The sequence below is a fragment of the Bidens hawaiensis genome, unplaced genomic scaffold, assembly GCF_021521415.1.
Source record: "Bidens hawaiensis isolate Kalapana, Puna unplaced genomic scaffold, B.hawaiensis_p1.1 tig00035534_1, whole genome shotgun sequence".
NCBI lineage: Eukaryota > Viridiplantae > Streptophyta > Magnoliopsida > Asterales > Asteraceae > Bidens > Bidens hawaiensis.
The window spans coordinates 28,046-42,011 of NW_027496189.1; the positions used below are offsets into that span (position 1 = coordinate 28,046).

A 13,966-nucleotide genomic window follows, 5' to 3' on the forward strand; every position below is an offset into this window, starting at 1 on the left:
ACCTGTATTATACTAAACAATTCGAAGGATTTTGCCAATTCCTTCACAATTTCTAAATATTTGACTATATTCTCACCTTTCACAGTATAAGAACCGTTAAAGTGGTTAGTTATAAGTAAAGAGTCTATTTAAACTTGAATATACCTGATCCTCATCTGTTTAGCTAAGAGTAAACCTGCGATAAGTGCTTCGTATTCTGCCTCATTGTTGGTGACTTGGAATGCACATGCAATGGACTGGGGTATTATGTCCCCCTGTGGTGATTTTAGTAGTATGCCCAAACATGTTCCTCTTACATTGGATGCTCCATCTGTGAAGAGGATCCAAGGATCCTTGGTTTCTTCTAGTTGTTGGACCTCCAAGTCAGCTTCTTTCTGGCTTAGCGTTTCTTGAGACAGCTAGGTACAGGTATAAGGATTCTCCATCCACAGGCTTCATCAGAGCCGAAGCTGAGGATAAGTAATCCTTCAAGGCTTTGAGTGCAGCCTCATGCTTTTCCGTCCACTTGAACTTCTTATTCTTTCTCAGAATGTCATAGAAGTCTTTGCACTTCTCGGAGGATCTTGAGATGAACCTGTTGAGAGCGGGTATTCTTCCCATGAGCCTTTGGACATCCTTGGCATTTGCAGGAGACTTCAAGTTGATGATGGCTTCAATTTTCTCAGGGCTTGCTTCAATTCCTCTTTTAGTCACCATATATCCCAGAAACTTTCCAGACTTAACACGAAAGTGGCATTTTGATGGATTCAATTTCATGTTATATTGGTCGAGGATATTGAATGCTTCCTCGAGGTCTCTGAGGTGATCCTCAGCTTTCTTCGACTTTACCACCATATCGTCTATGTATACTTCCATGGTCTTGCCCAATTGATCCTTGAACATCATGTTGACTAGTCTTTGGTATGTTGCCCCTGCATTTCTTAGTCCGAACAGCATAGCAGTATAACAATATATGCCGGTAGGAGTCATGAATGCTGTATCCTCTTGATCAGATGGTTCCATCTGAATTTGTTGAAATCCAGAGGAAGCATCCATAAAGGTAAGCATTTCATGTCCTGCCGTTGCAACCACCATGGAATCTATATGTGGTAACGGGAAAGGATCCTTGGGGCATGCCTTGTTTAAATCAGTAAAATCGACACACACCCTCCACTTTCCATTCTTTTTAGAAACAACAACCACATTAGCTAACCATCGAGGATACTTAACCTCTCTGATCATACCGGCCTTAAGAAGTTTTTCAACTTCTTCTTGTATGATCGTGTTCCTCTCAGGAGCGAATTTCCTTCGCTTCTGATGGACGGGTTTAATAGATAAATCAAGGCCTAATTTATGAGTAGTTACCTCCTTGGAAATACCTGTCATGTCTGAATGTTTGAAAGCAAAAGTGGATTTTATTCGCCTTAGGAAGGATATCATATCCTCCTTGATTCCGTTGGGGATACTGGATCATAAGAACACCTTTACATCTGGATCCTCGGGATCTAAGGATACTTCTTTAATGTCTTTCTCCCGAGCTTCCAGTACATTCCTAGGATTTTGCTGTAATTACTATGATATCGTTTGTTTAGCTGTCGGCTTCATGGATGAAGAATAATAATTCTTGGCTTCCACTTGGTCACCATCTATCCTTACTACTCCCCAAGGAGTTGGTAGTTTAATGCACTGATAGTAAGTAGAAACTACAGCCTTCATCCCATGTAGCCAAGGCCTGCCTAAAATAACATTGCAACAAGAAAGGTTATCTATAACACAAAATTTTTTATAAGAATTTAACCCTTCGATGTATATTGGGAGGTTAATGTCCCCCAATGTTTTCTTGGTTTCTCCACTAAAACCAACTAGAACCGATGTTCTTGGGATGATTTCTGAATCTGGTATGTTCATCTTCTGAAGGACATCATGCTGTATGATGTTGACCGAGCTTCCACCGTCAACTAGGATCCTGCGAACATAATGGTTAGCTATAAATAAAGTTACAATAAAACCGTCGTGGTGAGGATCCTGGATGCTTGTCTTATCTTCTTCATCAAAGAAGATTCTTTTGTCAGTCGTCAAAGTAGTGGATATGACTGGTCGTTCCCCGTTCTCCATCTTGGTTTCTTTGGCCAGTCTCTTAGCTGCGGAGAAGTAAGTGCCACATATATCCGAGCCACCGAAGATGAAGTTGATTACTTGTGCATCTGGTGGGGGCGGAGTTGCTTTTTGCGGGATATCCTCAGGATCCAGGATCCTCGACTTTTTTCTTCCCAATAGTTCTTTGAAATGGCCTTTGCTTAGGAGGTATCCAATTTCCCTCCTTAAACCAATACAATCATCGGTCTGATGGCCAAAGTCTTCATGGAATGCACACCACTTGGACTTGTCTTTGAAGGATGTTGTTTTCTCAATTTTCCGAGGCCATCTTGCTTTCTCTCCAAGATCCTTCATGGCATAAATCAAACCATGAGTATCAATAGAGAAGCAATATTCAAAAATACTTGGGGTAGTCCCCATCATCATCTCCTTCTTCAACTGCCCGGACGTTTTGGTTGTTGAACTTGGAGTAAGGCTTCGAGTTATTGTTCCTGAATGAGGATCCTTGTTTCTGGTTAGGTGACTCTTGTTTTGCTGGAGCTCCTAACCGTTCCTGGATCTTCTTATCATCCTCTAGCCTTATAAATCTAAGTGCCATGTTTCTGACTTCATCTGAAGTCCTGCATGGAGTCATCACAAGATCATCATAAAATGGGGATCCCCTTTGAAGTCTCATCTTGAATGCTTCAACAGCCGTAGCCATATCAAGATTAGAAATTTCTAGGGCCTCCCTGCCAAACCTTGTAACAAAATCCCTTTAAGGATTCATCATAAGGTTGGACAACTCTATATAAATCACTAGTTAACTTTTCAAATTTCCTACTACAAGAAAATTGGTTGTTGAACAAGTTAACTAAATGTGAAAAAGAAGTAACAGAATAAGGAGGAAGACTTAGCAGCCATTTAAGTGCAAATCCTGTTAGTGTGGATCCGTAACCCTTGCATAGACAAGCTTCCTTGAGTCTTTCAGGAATTGGATTGATCTCCATCCTTTCCCTATACTGAGCCACGTGTTCTTCCGGATCAGTGGTCCCATCATACACCTTCATGTTGGGGGTTTGAAAGCGTTTCGAGATCTCTGTATCGCATATCGGTGGAGCAAATCTAGACAGCTTGTGGCTCCCTTCTGGTATTTCAGGAATTGGACGGACCACTCCTGGCACGCTGGATATCATATCCTTAAGCTTCTGAAGTTCCCTAGCCATAGCCTGATTGATACATGTATCCTGCATAGAGCCAAGGTTAGTGTCTGAGGATATGTGATTATAAGCGTTACCTCTTGGTTGGTTGAACATTGGCATCCCAGAAGTGTAGTTAAGATAAGAGGCATCTGCTACAGTAGCAGGTCCACCAGAGGCAATGGTCTGCATGGGGATGATGTCCCCTTCATGGACCTCTGAAGACCTTTGATGGTGAATTTCTGAGAGTCCTTGATTCTGCCAGAAGGATCCTTGAGGTTGGGAGCTGAAGGATCCTTGAGGATACAACCCAAAGGATCCTGGTTGAAGGATGGATGATCCTTGTTGAAGGAACGAGGATCCTTGAGTTTGCTGACCCATGGACCCCTGTTGAAGGATAGATGATCCTGGCTGAAAGAATGAGGATCCTTGAGTTTGTTGACCCATGGACCCTTGTTGAAGGATAGATGATCCTGGCTGAAAGAACGAGGATCCTTGAGTTTGTTGACCCATGGACCCTTGTTGAAGGATAGATGATCCTGGCTGAAAGAACGAGGATCCTTGAGTTTGTTGACCCATGGACCCTTGTTGAAGGATAGATGATCCTGGCTGAAAGAACAAGGATCCTTGAGTTTGTTGACCCATGGACCCCTGTTGAAGGATGGATGATCCTTGCTGAAGGATCGAGGATCCTTGCGTATGTTGAGCCACGGATCCTGGAGTAGTGAAATCCAGCACCCTGGGCATCAAGGGAGTCTGATCCTCCGCTGGCCTCTTTCTTTTCTTGAGATCTTCAATTTCATGTAGGATCCTCTGGTTGGTTTTGTTCTGCTGCTCTATATATGCCTTAACCTGTGAAAACATAGCAGAAACATCATTATTAGATTTGACCACCGAAGTGGCAGCAGTGGTTTTTGAGCTCTGGAGGACTGGAATTTGTGTCTTGTTTCCATCCGCGGTGGTCCTTGAAGTTGCTGCTAGCGGAGGAGGCATCGGTGGTAAGGATCTTGGTGGGAGTGAAACTGAGGAAGGCATGGTTGATGAAGCAGAAGATTGTTGAGAGGCCATTGACGGTGATATGTGTATGAAAGGTTGAATGTTGACAAGGTATTTTCTGGATTATAGCACCAATTGCCCCACGGTGGGTGCCAAATTGTTTTGGACAAAAATCTGCTAAGGATCAAGTATCCAAATCTGTTATGTGAGGTAAGGTGCTAACTCGATAATGGCAAGTGTAGAAGCGTAGTATTGGTGAACACAAAGGTTTGATCACGAGGGAAAAAACCCTTAACCAAGATAGTCTTACTTCGGTCAAAACTTATCAAGGTAATCTTTGGTAAAATAACTTCGGTCAAGGATTAATAGGATAATCTTTGGTCGAATTACTTTAGTCAATGATCAACAAGGTAACCTTTGGTCGATGAGTATGTGATTATCGTAGTCTCCAGCACAAAAAAACCCCGGACGGTGAAAACTATCACCGTCAAGTATATTGATAATAAAAGGTAGTTACAAGCGTTTGTGGAGTTGATGATCGAGAATACAAGGTAAACTAGTGAGTAGAGAAAATGTTTGCTTCTGCTCTAATGTGTGTGTGATTGTACATGTGTCCCCTAACTGATCACAATCTCCCTTATATATAAAAGATCATAACTCTAGGGAGTTATGATTAATAAAGACTATTAACTAATAATCCCTAAAAATCTGCCATGTCTTCAATATAATCGTAACAGCCACTTTGACCACGTGCTCCATCACTCAGGCTGTGAAATAGGTGGTAGACCAGGTCTTCTAGCCGTTACACTTATTAAATATCAGCCTTCATATAAGATACAACCGTTAATAGCAGCAAATACCGAGGATCCATGATCCTGACATAGCTCTGGACTCTTCAGAGGGATAATTAATCCAGACACGTCAATATCTTCTTGACTGCAATTTAGTGGATAGACTGAGTCTTCTAACCGTTATACCTGCTAAATATAAGACTACACATGAGAACAACCGTTAGTAAATAATAAGTATTGTGGATCCTTGATCCTGGCGGGATCTAGAACACACGCTAAGGATAACTGATCCAAAACATATGCAAGGATAACATATCCACAGTGTCAAGTTTCTGTGCACTAACATATATGTGGTAACGGGAAAGGATCCTTGGGGCATGCCTTGTTTAAATCAGTAAAATCGACACACTCCCTCCACTTTCTATTCTTTATAGAAACAACAACCACATTGGCTAACCATCAAGGATACTTAACCTCTCTGATCATACCGGCCTTAAGAAGTTTTTCAACTTCTTCTTGTATGATCAAGTTCCTCTCAGGAGCGAATTTTCTTCGCTTCTGATGGACAGGTTTAACAGATAAATCAAGGCCTAACTTATGAGTAATTACCTCTTTAGAAATACCTGTCATGTCTGAATGTCTGAAGGCAAAGGTGGATTTTATTCGCTTTAGGAAGGATACTATATCCTCCTCGATCTTACTAGGGATATTGGATCCTAGTAACACTTTTACATCTGGATCCTCGGGATCCAAGGATACTTCGTTTATGTCTCGCTCCCGAGCTTCCAAAACGTCTCTAGGATGCTGCTGTGGTTGCTATGCTATCGTCTGTTTAGCTGTCGGCTTCATGGATGAAGAATAATAGTTCTTGGCCTCCACCTGATCACCGTCTATCCTTACTACTCCCCAAGGGGTCGGAAGTTTAATGAATTGATGGTAAGTAGAAGCCACCGCCTTCATCCCATGTAGCCAAGGCCTGCCAAAATAACATTGCAACAAGATAGGTTATCAATAACACAAAATCTTTGATAAGAATTTAACCCTTCGATGTATATTGGGAGGTTAATGTCCCCAAATGTTTTCTTGGTTTCTCCACTGAAACCAACTAGCACCGATGTCCTCGGGATGATCTCCGAGTCTGGTATGTTCATCTTGTGAAGCACATCATGTTGGATGATATTGACCAAGCTCCCTCCATCTACCAGGATCCTACGTACATAATGGTTAGCAATAAACAAAGTGACAATCAAACCGTCATGGTGTGGATCATGGATGTTTGATTTATCTTCTTCATCGAAGAAGAACTTTTTGTCAGTTGTCAAAGTGGTGGATATAACCGGTCGTTCCCCGTTATCCAACTTAGTTTCCTTGGCAAGTCTCTTAGCTGCGGAGAAGGAAGTGCCGCATATGTCTGAGGCTCCGGAGATGAAATTGATCACTTGAGCATCTGGTGGAGGCGGAGTTGCTTTTTGAGGAATTTCTTCAGGATCCTGGATCCTGGACTTTTTCCTTCCCAAGAGCTCCTTGAAGTGGCCCTTGCTCAGGAGGTACCCAATCTCCCTCCTTAAGCCAATACAATCATCGGTCAAATGGCCGAAGTCCTCATGGAATGCACACCACTTGGACTTGTCTTTGAAGGATGTTGTTTTTTTCGTTCTTTCGGGGCCACCTTGCCTTCTCTCCTAGATCCTTCATGGCACAAATCAAGCAATGAGTATCCACGGAGAAACAGTACTCTGAGATGCTTGGGTAATCTTCATCGTCGTCTCCTTCTTCAACTACTCGGACGTTTTGGTTGTTGAATTTGGAGTACGGCTTTGAGTTGTTGTTTCTGAACGAGGATCCTTTATTCTTGTCACGGGATTCTTGCTTCGTTTGAGCCCTCCAATCGTTCTTGGATCCTTTTGTCATCTTCCAGCTGGATGAACCTCAGTGCTCTGTTCCTTACTTCATCTAAAGACCTGCACGGAGTCATCACAAGATCATCATAAAAGGGGGGGCCTCTCTGAAGTCCCGTCTTGAATGCTTCAACAGCGGTAGCCATAACAAGATTGGGTACTTCAAGGGCTACCCTACCAAACCTCGTGACAAAATCCCTAATAGATTCATCATTGGGTTGGACAACTCTATATAATTCACTAGTTAACTTCTCAAAATTCCTACTGCAAGAAAATTGGCTGTTGAACAAGTTAACTAAATGTGAGAAAGAACAGAAAAGGGAGGATGACTTAGTAGTCATTTTAATGCAGATCATGTCAGTGTGGATCCGAAGCCCTTGCACAGACAAGCCTCCTTGAGCCTCTCAGAAATTGGATTGATCTCCATCATTTCCCTGTATTGGGCTACATGCTCTTCAGGATCAGTGGTACCATCATATACTTTCATGTTGGGGGTTTAAGCGTTTCGGGATCTCCGCATCACAGATTGGTGGAGCAAATCTGGACAATTTGTTGCTTCCTTCTGGTATCTCAGGGGTTGGTCGGATTACCCCTGGTACGCTGGATATCATATCCTTGAGTTTATGTAGTTCCTTAGCCATAGCTTGGTTGATACATGCGTCCTGCATGGAACCATGGTTAGCATTTAAGGACATAGGGTCATGCATGTTACCTCCTTGTTGTGTGAAGGTTGGCATTCTAGAACAATAGCTGTGATACGAGGCGTCTGCTACAGGAGTTGGTCCACCAGAGGCTATGGTCTGCATGGGAATTATATCTCCTTCATGGACCTCAGAAGACCGTTGATGTTGAACTCCTAAGGATCCTTGATCCTGGTAGAAGGATCCTTGAGGATGGGAATTATAGGATCCTTGGTGATATACCCAGAGGATCCTGGTTGAAGGATCTATGATCCTCTCTGGAACATAGAGGATCCTTAAATCTGCGGACCCATCGACCCTGGATTATGAATTGAGGATCCTTGCTGAAAGATTGAGGATCCTTGAATCGGCTGACCCGTGGCCCTCGGATCTAGGATAGATGCTCCTGGCTGAAAGATCGAGAATCCTTGAGTTTGTTGACCCATGGATTCCTGTTGGAGGATAGATGATCCTTGCGTGAACTGAGCCGAGGATCCTGGAGTGGTGAAATCCAGCATCCTAGGCACCAAGGGAGTCTGATCCTCCGCTGGCCTCTTAGTCTTCTTGAGATCTTCAATCTCCCTAAGGATCCTCTGGTTAGTCTTGTTTTGTTGCTCCATGTATGCTTTAACCTGTGAAAACATAGCAGAAACATCATTGTTAGTATTAACCACCGAAGTGGCAGTAGTGGTTTTCGAGCTCTGGAAGACTGATAGTTGCGTCTTGTTTCCAGCAGCAGCCCGTGGTGCTCCCGTGATTGGAGGAGGCATCGACGGCAAAGTTCTTGATGAGAGAGGAACCGAAGACGAAATGGTTGATGAAGCAGAGGTTGATTGAGAGGCCATTGATGGTGATATGGGTATGAAAGGTTGAAAATTGATAGGAAGTAATCTGGATTATAGCACCGATGGCCCCACGGTGGGCGCCAAATTGTTTTGGTCAAAAATCTGTTAAGGATCTAGTAACCAAAAATGTTATGTGAGGTTTGGTGCTAAGGTAACAAAAGTGAATGTATGAACGAAATATGGATGAACATCGTGATTTGTTACGAGGAAAAACCCCTTGATCTTGTTTAGATCAAAGGAAAAAAATCCCGGGTGATGACAAATCGTCTATCACCACTTTATTAATATCAAAAAAGGGTTACAATGGGTGGAATTTATGATCAACGAATACAATAATACTTTGTGTGTGTGATTACAGAGAACTATGAGCTAGAGTATACGAGTGTAAGCTAGTAAGTGCGTGTGTAACTGTGTGACCTAGCATTGATCATAACTCAATATATAAAGAAAACAAATTTTCAACTAACTACTAGGTCCTATTAATCCACCATTTCTCCACTCTCTTCATTCGTGCCTTTTGACCACGTGCTATAGAAGTCCAGTAGCGAAATAGGTGGTGGACTAAGTCTTAAAGCCGTTGCACTTGATAAATATCAACCTTTATATAAGAAACAACCGTTAATAATACCAAGTACCAAGGATCCTCGATCCTGATATAATCATGGAGCTCTTCGAAAGGATAACTGATCCATACTGGTCACCAAGAATAAGACATCCTCGATACTTGATTATTTGTAGCTCAACATTAAGTATTTTTTTATTTTGTTTTTTTAATGGCAATTTTTTTTAGTTTGTGGAACTTAAACCCAAGACATTTAGGTGTTTAATAAGTTTTACCTTTGTCACAGAGCCACAAACTCTAAGACAAGTATATATATATTTTTTAAATGGCGACTATCATCATTATGACTAGGTGGTTGCAGGTCGGTTTGCGGCGCACCCCGGTTTGGAACCCCCATAGAGTTTCTCTCGAAGGGCATAACTAGGGGTGTCAATTGTATCGTGTTAACGGGTTGAAATGTTTCAGGTTGACGGGTTGGTGTGTTGAGATTCTTCAACCCTAACCCAACTCATATTTTTATTCGTGTCATGTCGTGTCGACCCATTTAAATTTGTGTCATGTTCGGTTTGTGTTTCAGGCCAAATCCATTTTATGTTCATTTACGAATATGAGTAATACATAATGGTTTAATAATAACCTAAACAATCAATTACTCTTATTCATATAATACATTCTAATAGCTTGTGATATATCTAATTGTTTTTATTTATTTATCTCTAATTCCTGAACTTATGTTCACATATTTGACTCATGATAAGAACAAAAGAATGGAAATAATAAGAGAATAGATTATTGAGACTAATAAAATAAAAATGCTGAAAGTAAATAGCGAATAAAAATATTTTAAAAAGTTATTAGTTTATCTTTTAAAAGTTAATAGATATATGAAAAATTATATATCAAAGTATTTAACTTTAAAATTTTTAACACTATTTATCTCTAAAATCAAAATATTAGATTCTTTAAAATTCTTAAACGGGTTAACAAGTCAACCCACTTTTTAACAGGCCGGGTTCGGGTTGACCCGTTTTTAGACGGGTCTGGTTAAGTTGACATATTTAAGAAAACGGGTCATGTCAGCCGACTCAAAACCTGTATTTTTTCGTGTCGGGTTTCAGGTCATGTCAGGAATTGACAACCCTAGATATAACCTCTGGTTTCTAGGTCTTCCTCACGTCCTCAAAGGAAACTTCTCCCCTAATGACACATGGCACCAGTTGTGCCGTCACAAGAGCCGAAAACCTCTGACGTAAAGCAGGAGAATTAAACCCTTGCGTGGCTCGTATTCGAACCGGCAATCTCACAAAAAAAAACCTAGTTTTTATCTTTATTTCCATAATTAACCAGACTAGTCAAAAAGTTATTTTTTAATTTTTATTATTTTAATTAGTTGGATGATTGTGGGCCGTGTCATTATAATGTATTAAAATAGTATAAATATAGTACATACGTGTAATCTTTATTCCAATTCATATAACTTTTCGTACAAACATGTTTACCAATAAAAAGGAACAATTAAGAAAAAACCAACATATCCAAAATATTTTTGGGCTTATAATAAATTCCGATATAAACACTAATATACATGTATAATAAATAAAAATAATATGTTTTTTTAACAGAAGAGGATCTCAAGTGTAAACATATCTTAGCTAGAGTTATGTTTAAGGTCGACTTCTTGACCGTCATGAGACCGTACCCCTTATACCCAAGAATCGGATGAAATCCGTAAACCCTCGTCTCATCCCTAAATTAAATTAAAAATCCCTTATATATCATTTCACCTAAATATCTGTCAAACCTGTATGAGTGAAGATCGTACATGCATCTCCACTAGGGAGGACATAGCTCTCACCACTTTACCAAATTCTCATAACATAAAAGTATAAAAATATAAATATAAATATAAAAAATATACAAAAATGAGAATATCAACCAGTAACAGTAACCATCATATATAAAAATAGAAAATAATATATATTATTCTTCTTTTTTTGTTTCAACTAATGGCGGTGGAGTTTCCGGGTATACCAAGCAGCAGTGACAGTAACCATCATTTCATTTCAAACCAATTTCTTTTCTTTCTAGCAAACAAAGTGTTGGTACCCATTCATCTTCTACAGAGTAACAGTTCATTAGCAGCCACAATCTTCATTGTCATTGCCAAGTGAGTTCATCTTTTGCTGAAATTGATCAACATTTACTTTAATTTCCCAGTACAGTAGTAGTTCTAGGGTTTTGATTTTGTTTTTAACTTGCATGTTCTGATTATTATTTCATCATATATAAATATATACTACTGCATGAAACAAGTTGCTTTTAACTTTTGGTTTGATTTGCTTTGTGAATGTAAAAGTGAAGAAAAGGAAATTGAAGTTTGTTAAGAAGCTGAAACCGAAACGGCGAGTGAGGAAACCATCAAGGAACTGGTTGGAGCTTCCATCAAATTTAGTGATGAATATTCTCCAACGAATCGATGTGTTTGAGATCCTTGAGAATGCCCAAAAAGTATGCACCGCTTGGCGCGATATCTGCAAGGACCCTGCCATGTGGAGGGTCATTTACATGGACAGATTTCCATATCAAAGTGAACGGGTAGGTCGGGAGACCATTAAGCGTGTTGTGGATAGAAGCCGAGGCCAGTTGCTCGATTTAACCATCGTTGGCATTTGTGATCACGAGCTTCTTCAGTATGTTGTTGATAGGTATTGTAATTCGCCTTGTTATATATCTGCATTTGTTTTGCAATTTCACTAGAAGCAGACTCATATGATTATATTAAGTTATCTATCTTATTGTTACTAAATGATCAGTGGCGGACCCAGGGATTTTTTTCAAAGGGGCCGGAAGTTCGGGCAGTCGATTATCAATATTTGTGTGTGCACACCTAAACTTTTGCTCTATTCGGGTCGGGTCAGGTCTGATAGGGTCACATATAACCAACTTTAATTACAATATAAATGCATAACAAGATTATGTCAATCGTGATGAACCGAGGCAACAGGGTCCAATAAGAGGCACAAAAGCGTATCAATTTACATATACATCTAAATATAAGTTTTAACTTTATAAATAACCTATATGTATTATAAAAAAACATAATCTAGACATCTCTAACAATCATGCTTGTGTGTGTTTTTAGCTAAGTATATATTTTAAAAATGCACATATATATGATAAAAATTTATGTATTTATAAGAGCACACCTTTATATATATATATATATATATATATATATATATATATTGATGATGTATGTTGTATTCATAATAATACCTAAAATGAAACAGAAAAAAAAAATATAATATAGGCAATAAATAAAGATACTTCACATTTAAAATGATTAATTATATAACTTGTTTGTATAACTTAGTGTTTATATCAGATGATCAATATTAACATTTGTGACTGGATTTTACTTCCTTTTAACAGATGTAGTCGGCTTAGGCGTCTAGAAATTATTGTGAGTTATGGTGAAATGTTTGGATCCAGGAGTGAAGCTTTGAAGAAATTATCGTCATTGGAGGAACTCTGCTTTTTTGGAACATACATTTCGCAGCAAGACATTGAAGCTGCTGGCCACTATTGCCCCTTGCTAAAAACACTCAAACTGAGCAGTTTACCGTTTAGATGCAACAGTGATGAGGTAGCCTTAGCAATTGGGAAAAACTTACATCAGTTAACTCACCTTGAACTCATTCAGAACGGCATGAAAAACACCGGGTTGGAGGCAATTCTGGATGGTTGTTGTCACCTTGAATCGCTGGACTTGTGTGGGTGCTGGAACATTGATATAACTGGGGAATTAGGGAAAAGATGTTTACAACAGATTAAGCTTCTCAAACTTCCTCATCATTCTCTTTAAGAGCGTCGCCGATGGTTTTGTTTTGAAGGTGTACTACAAGAACAATCTTCTTTTTGGCCTTTCTCAAAAAGGTAATCATAGTTCTACTAATGATATTGGGTAACTTCTAAATATGTTTGTTTTGGAGTTACGGTTTGTTCTTGGAATTGAAATGCGGTTGCTTTAGTGCTTGTAGAACTTCTATAAATAGTGTTTTATTTTGTGGTCTCTATCATTACTAGCTGACTTTTTCTTAGTAGAGAATTTAAGGTCGCTTAATTGCTTACCAAATAATTTGTTCCTTGAATGCGCTTACCTATTCAGCATTTCAGGGTCCAACCGTCATTCGTTTATCATAATGATCTTACTGTTTAATAATTGCTCCTTGAATACGCTTACCTATTCAGCGTTACAGGGTCCAGCCGAGCTGTGTCATATTCTCAATACAGTAATTCAACAACCTTTGTTAATAGAATGATTTGGTGCTAAGGTGGCGTTTGGTTTGTATTTAGGAGCCACTATGGGTATTGGTTTGATAGTAGACTCGTATAGGGATAGGTATCATTACTTGGAAGTTGTTTGGTTTACGCATAGGAGCTGGGTATCATTCCTAATCGTGATGCTTGGTTTGTTGAAGGAGTGAACAGAGAACTGCTTAAGCGCAGCCCGAATATTTGATTTAACCTGTGATTTGGTTTTAGACTCTTTTACATGTTTTTTTGGTTCTGTTTCGGTCAAACGCATCCATGTTATTCAGTTAACCCAAACAAATTAACAATTTAAAACTACATTGCAGAGCTTGTTATATTTATGTTTGTATCTTTTTTCTTTTTAAATGCATTTCCTTTTAAATGTATTTTGTTCGAAAACAGTCACAGCTTCTTCCCTCTAAATCATGTTGGCCTGTATCAAACCATCGAATATGAAGAGAAATTTTAGCCATGACCCTTGGATTATGCTATGCTTCTCTGGTGCTTCAGACAATTTTTAAATTGGTTTATGCTCAATTGACCAATATTTGCAAGCGGTGAATAAAAAAACCCAACCCGAACCCGACCCGGTATGGCCAATTCCTAATTTTTCAATACCCAGTCAT

At 39.6% G+C, this 13,966-nt stretch overlaps 1 protein-coding gene across 2 annotated transcripts; it reads left to right on the plus strand.

Moving 5' to 3' along the window:
- The first annotated feature begins 11,203 nt into the window (after positions 1-11,203).
- LOC143587502 (putative F-box protein At4g05475) lies at positions 11,204-13,104 on the plus strand. 2 transcript variants are annotated; one of them, XM_077068777.1, is made up of 2 exons: positions 11,204-11,731; positions 12,519-13,104. In XM_077068777.1, the coding sequence occupies exons 1-2, from the start codon at positions 11,481-11,483 to the stop codon at positions 12,889-12,891; spliced, it is 624 nt and encodes a 207-aa protein (XP_076924892.1). In that variant the 5' UTR covers positions 11,204-11,480; the 3' UTR covers positions 12,892-13,104. The 2 variants fall into 2 exon arrangements, with proteins under 2 accessions (XP_076924892.1, XP_076924891.1); XM_077068776.1 differs by having other exon boundaries at positions 11,209-11,731; positions 12,459-13,104.
- Positions 13,105-13,966: the final 862 nt, after the last annotated feature.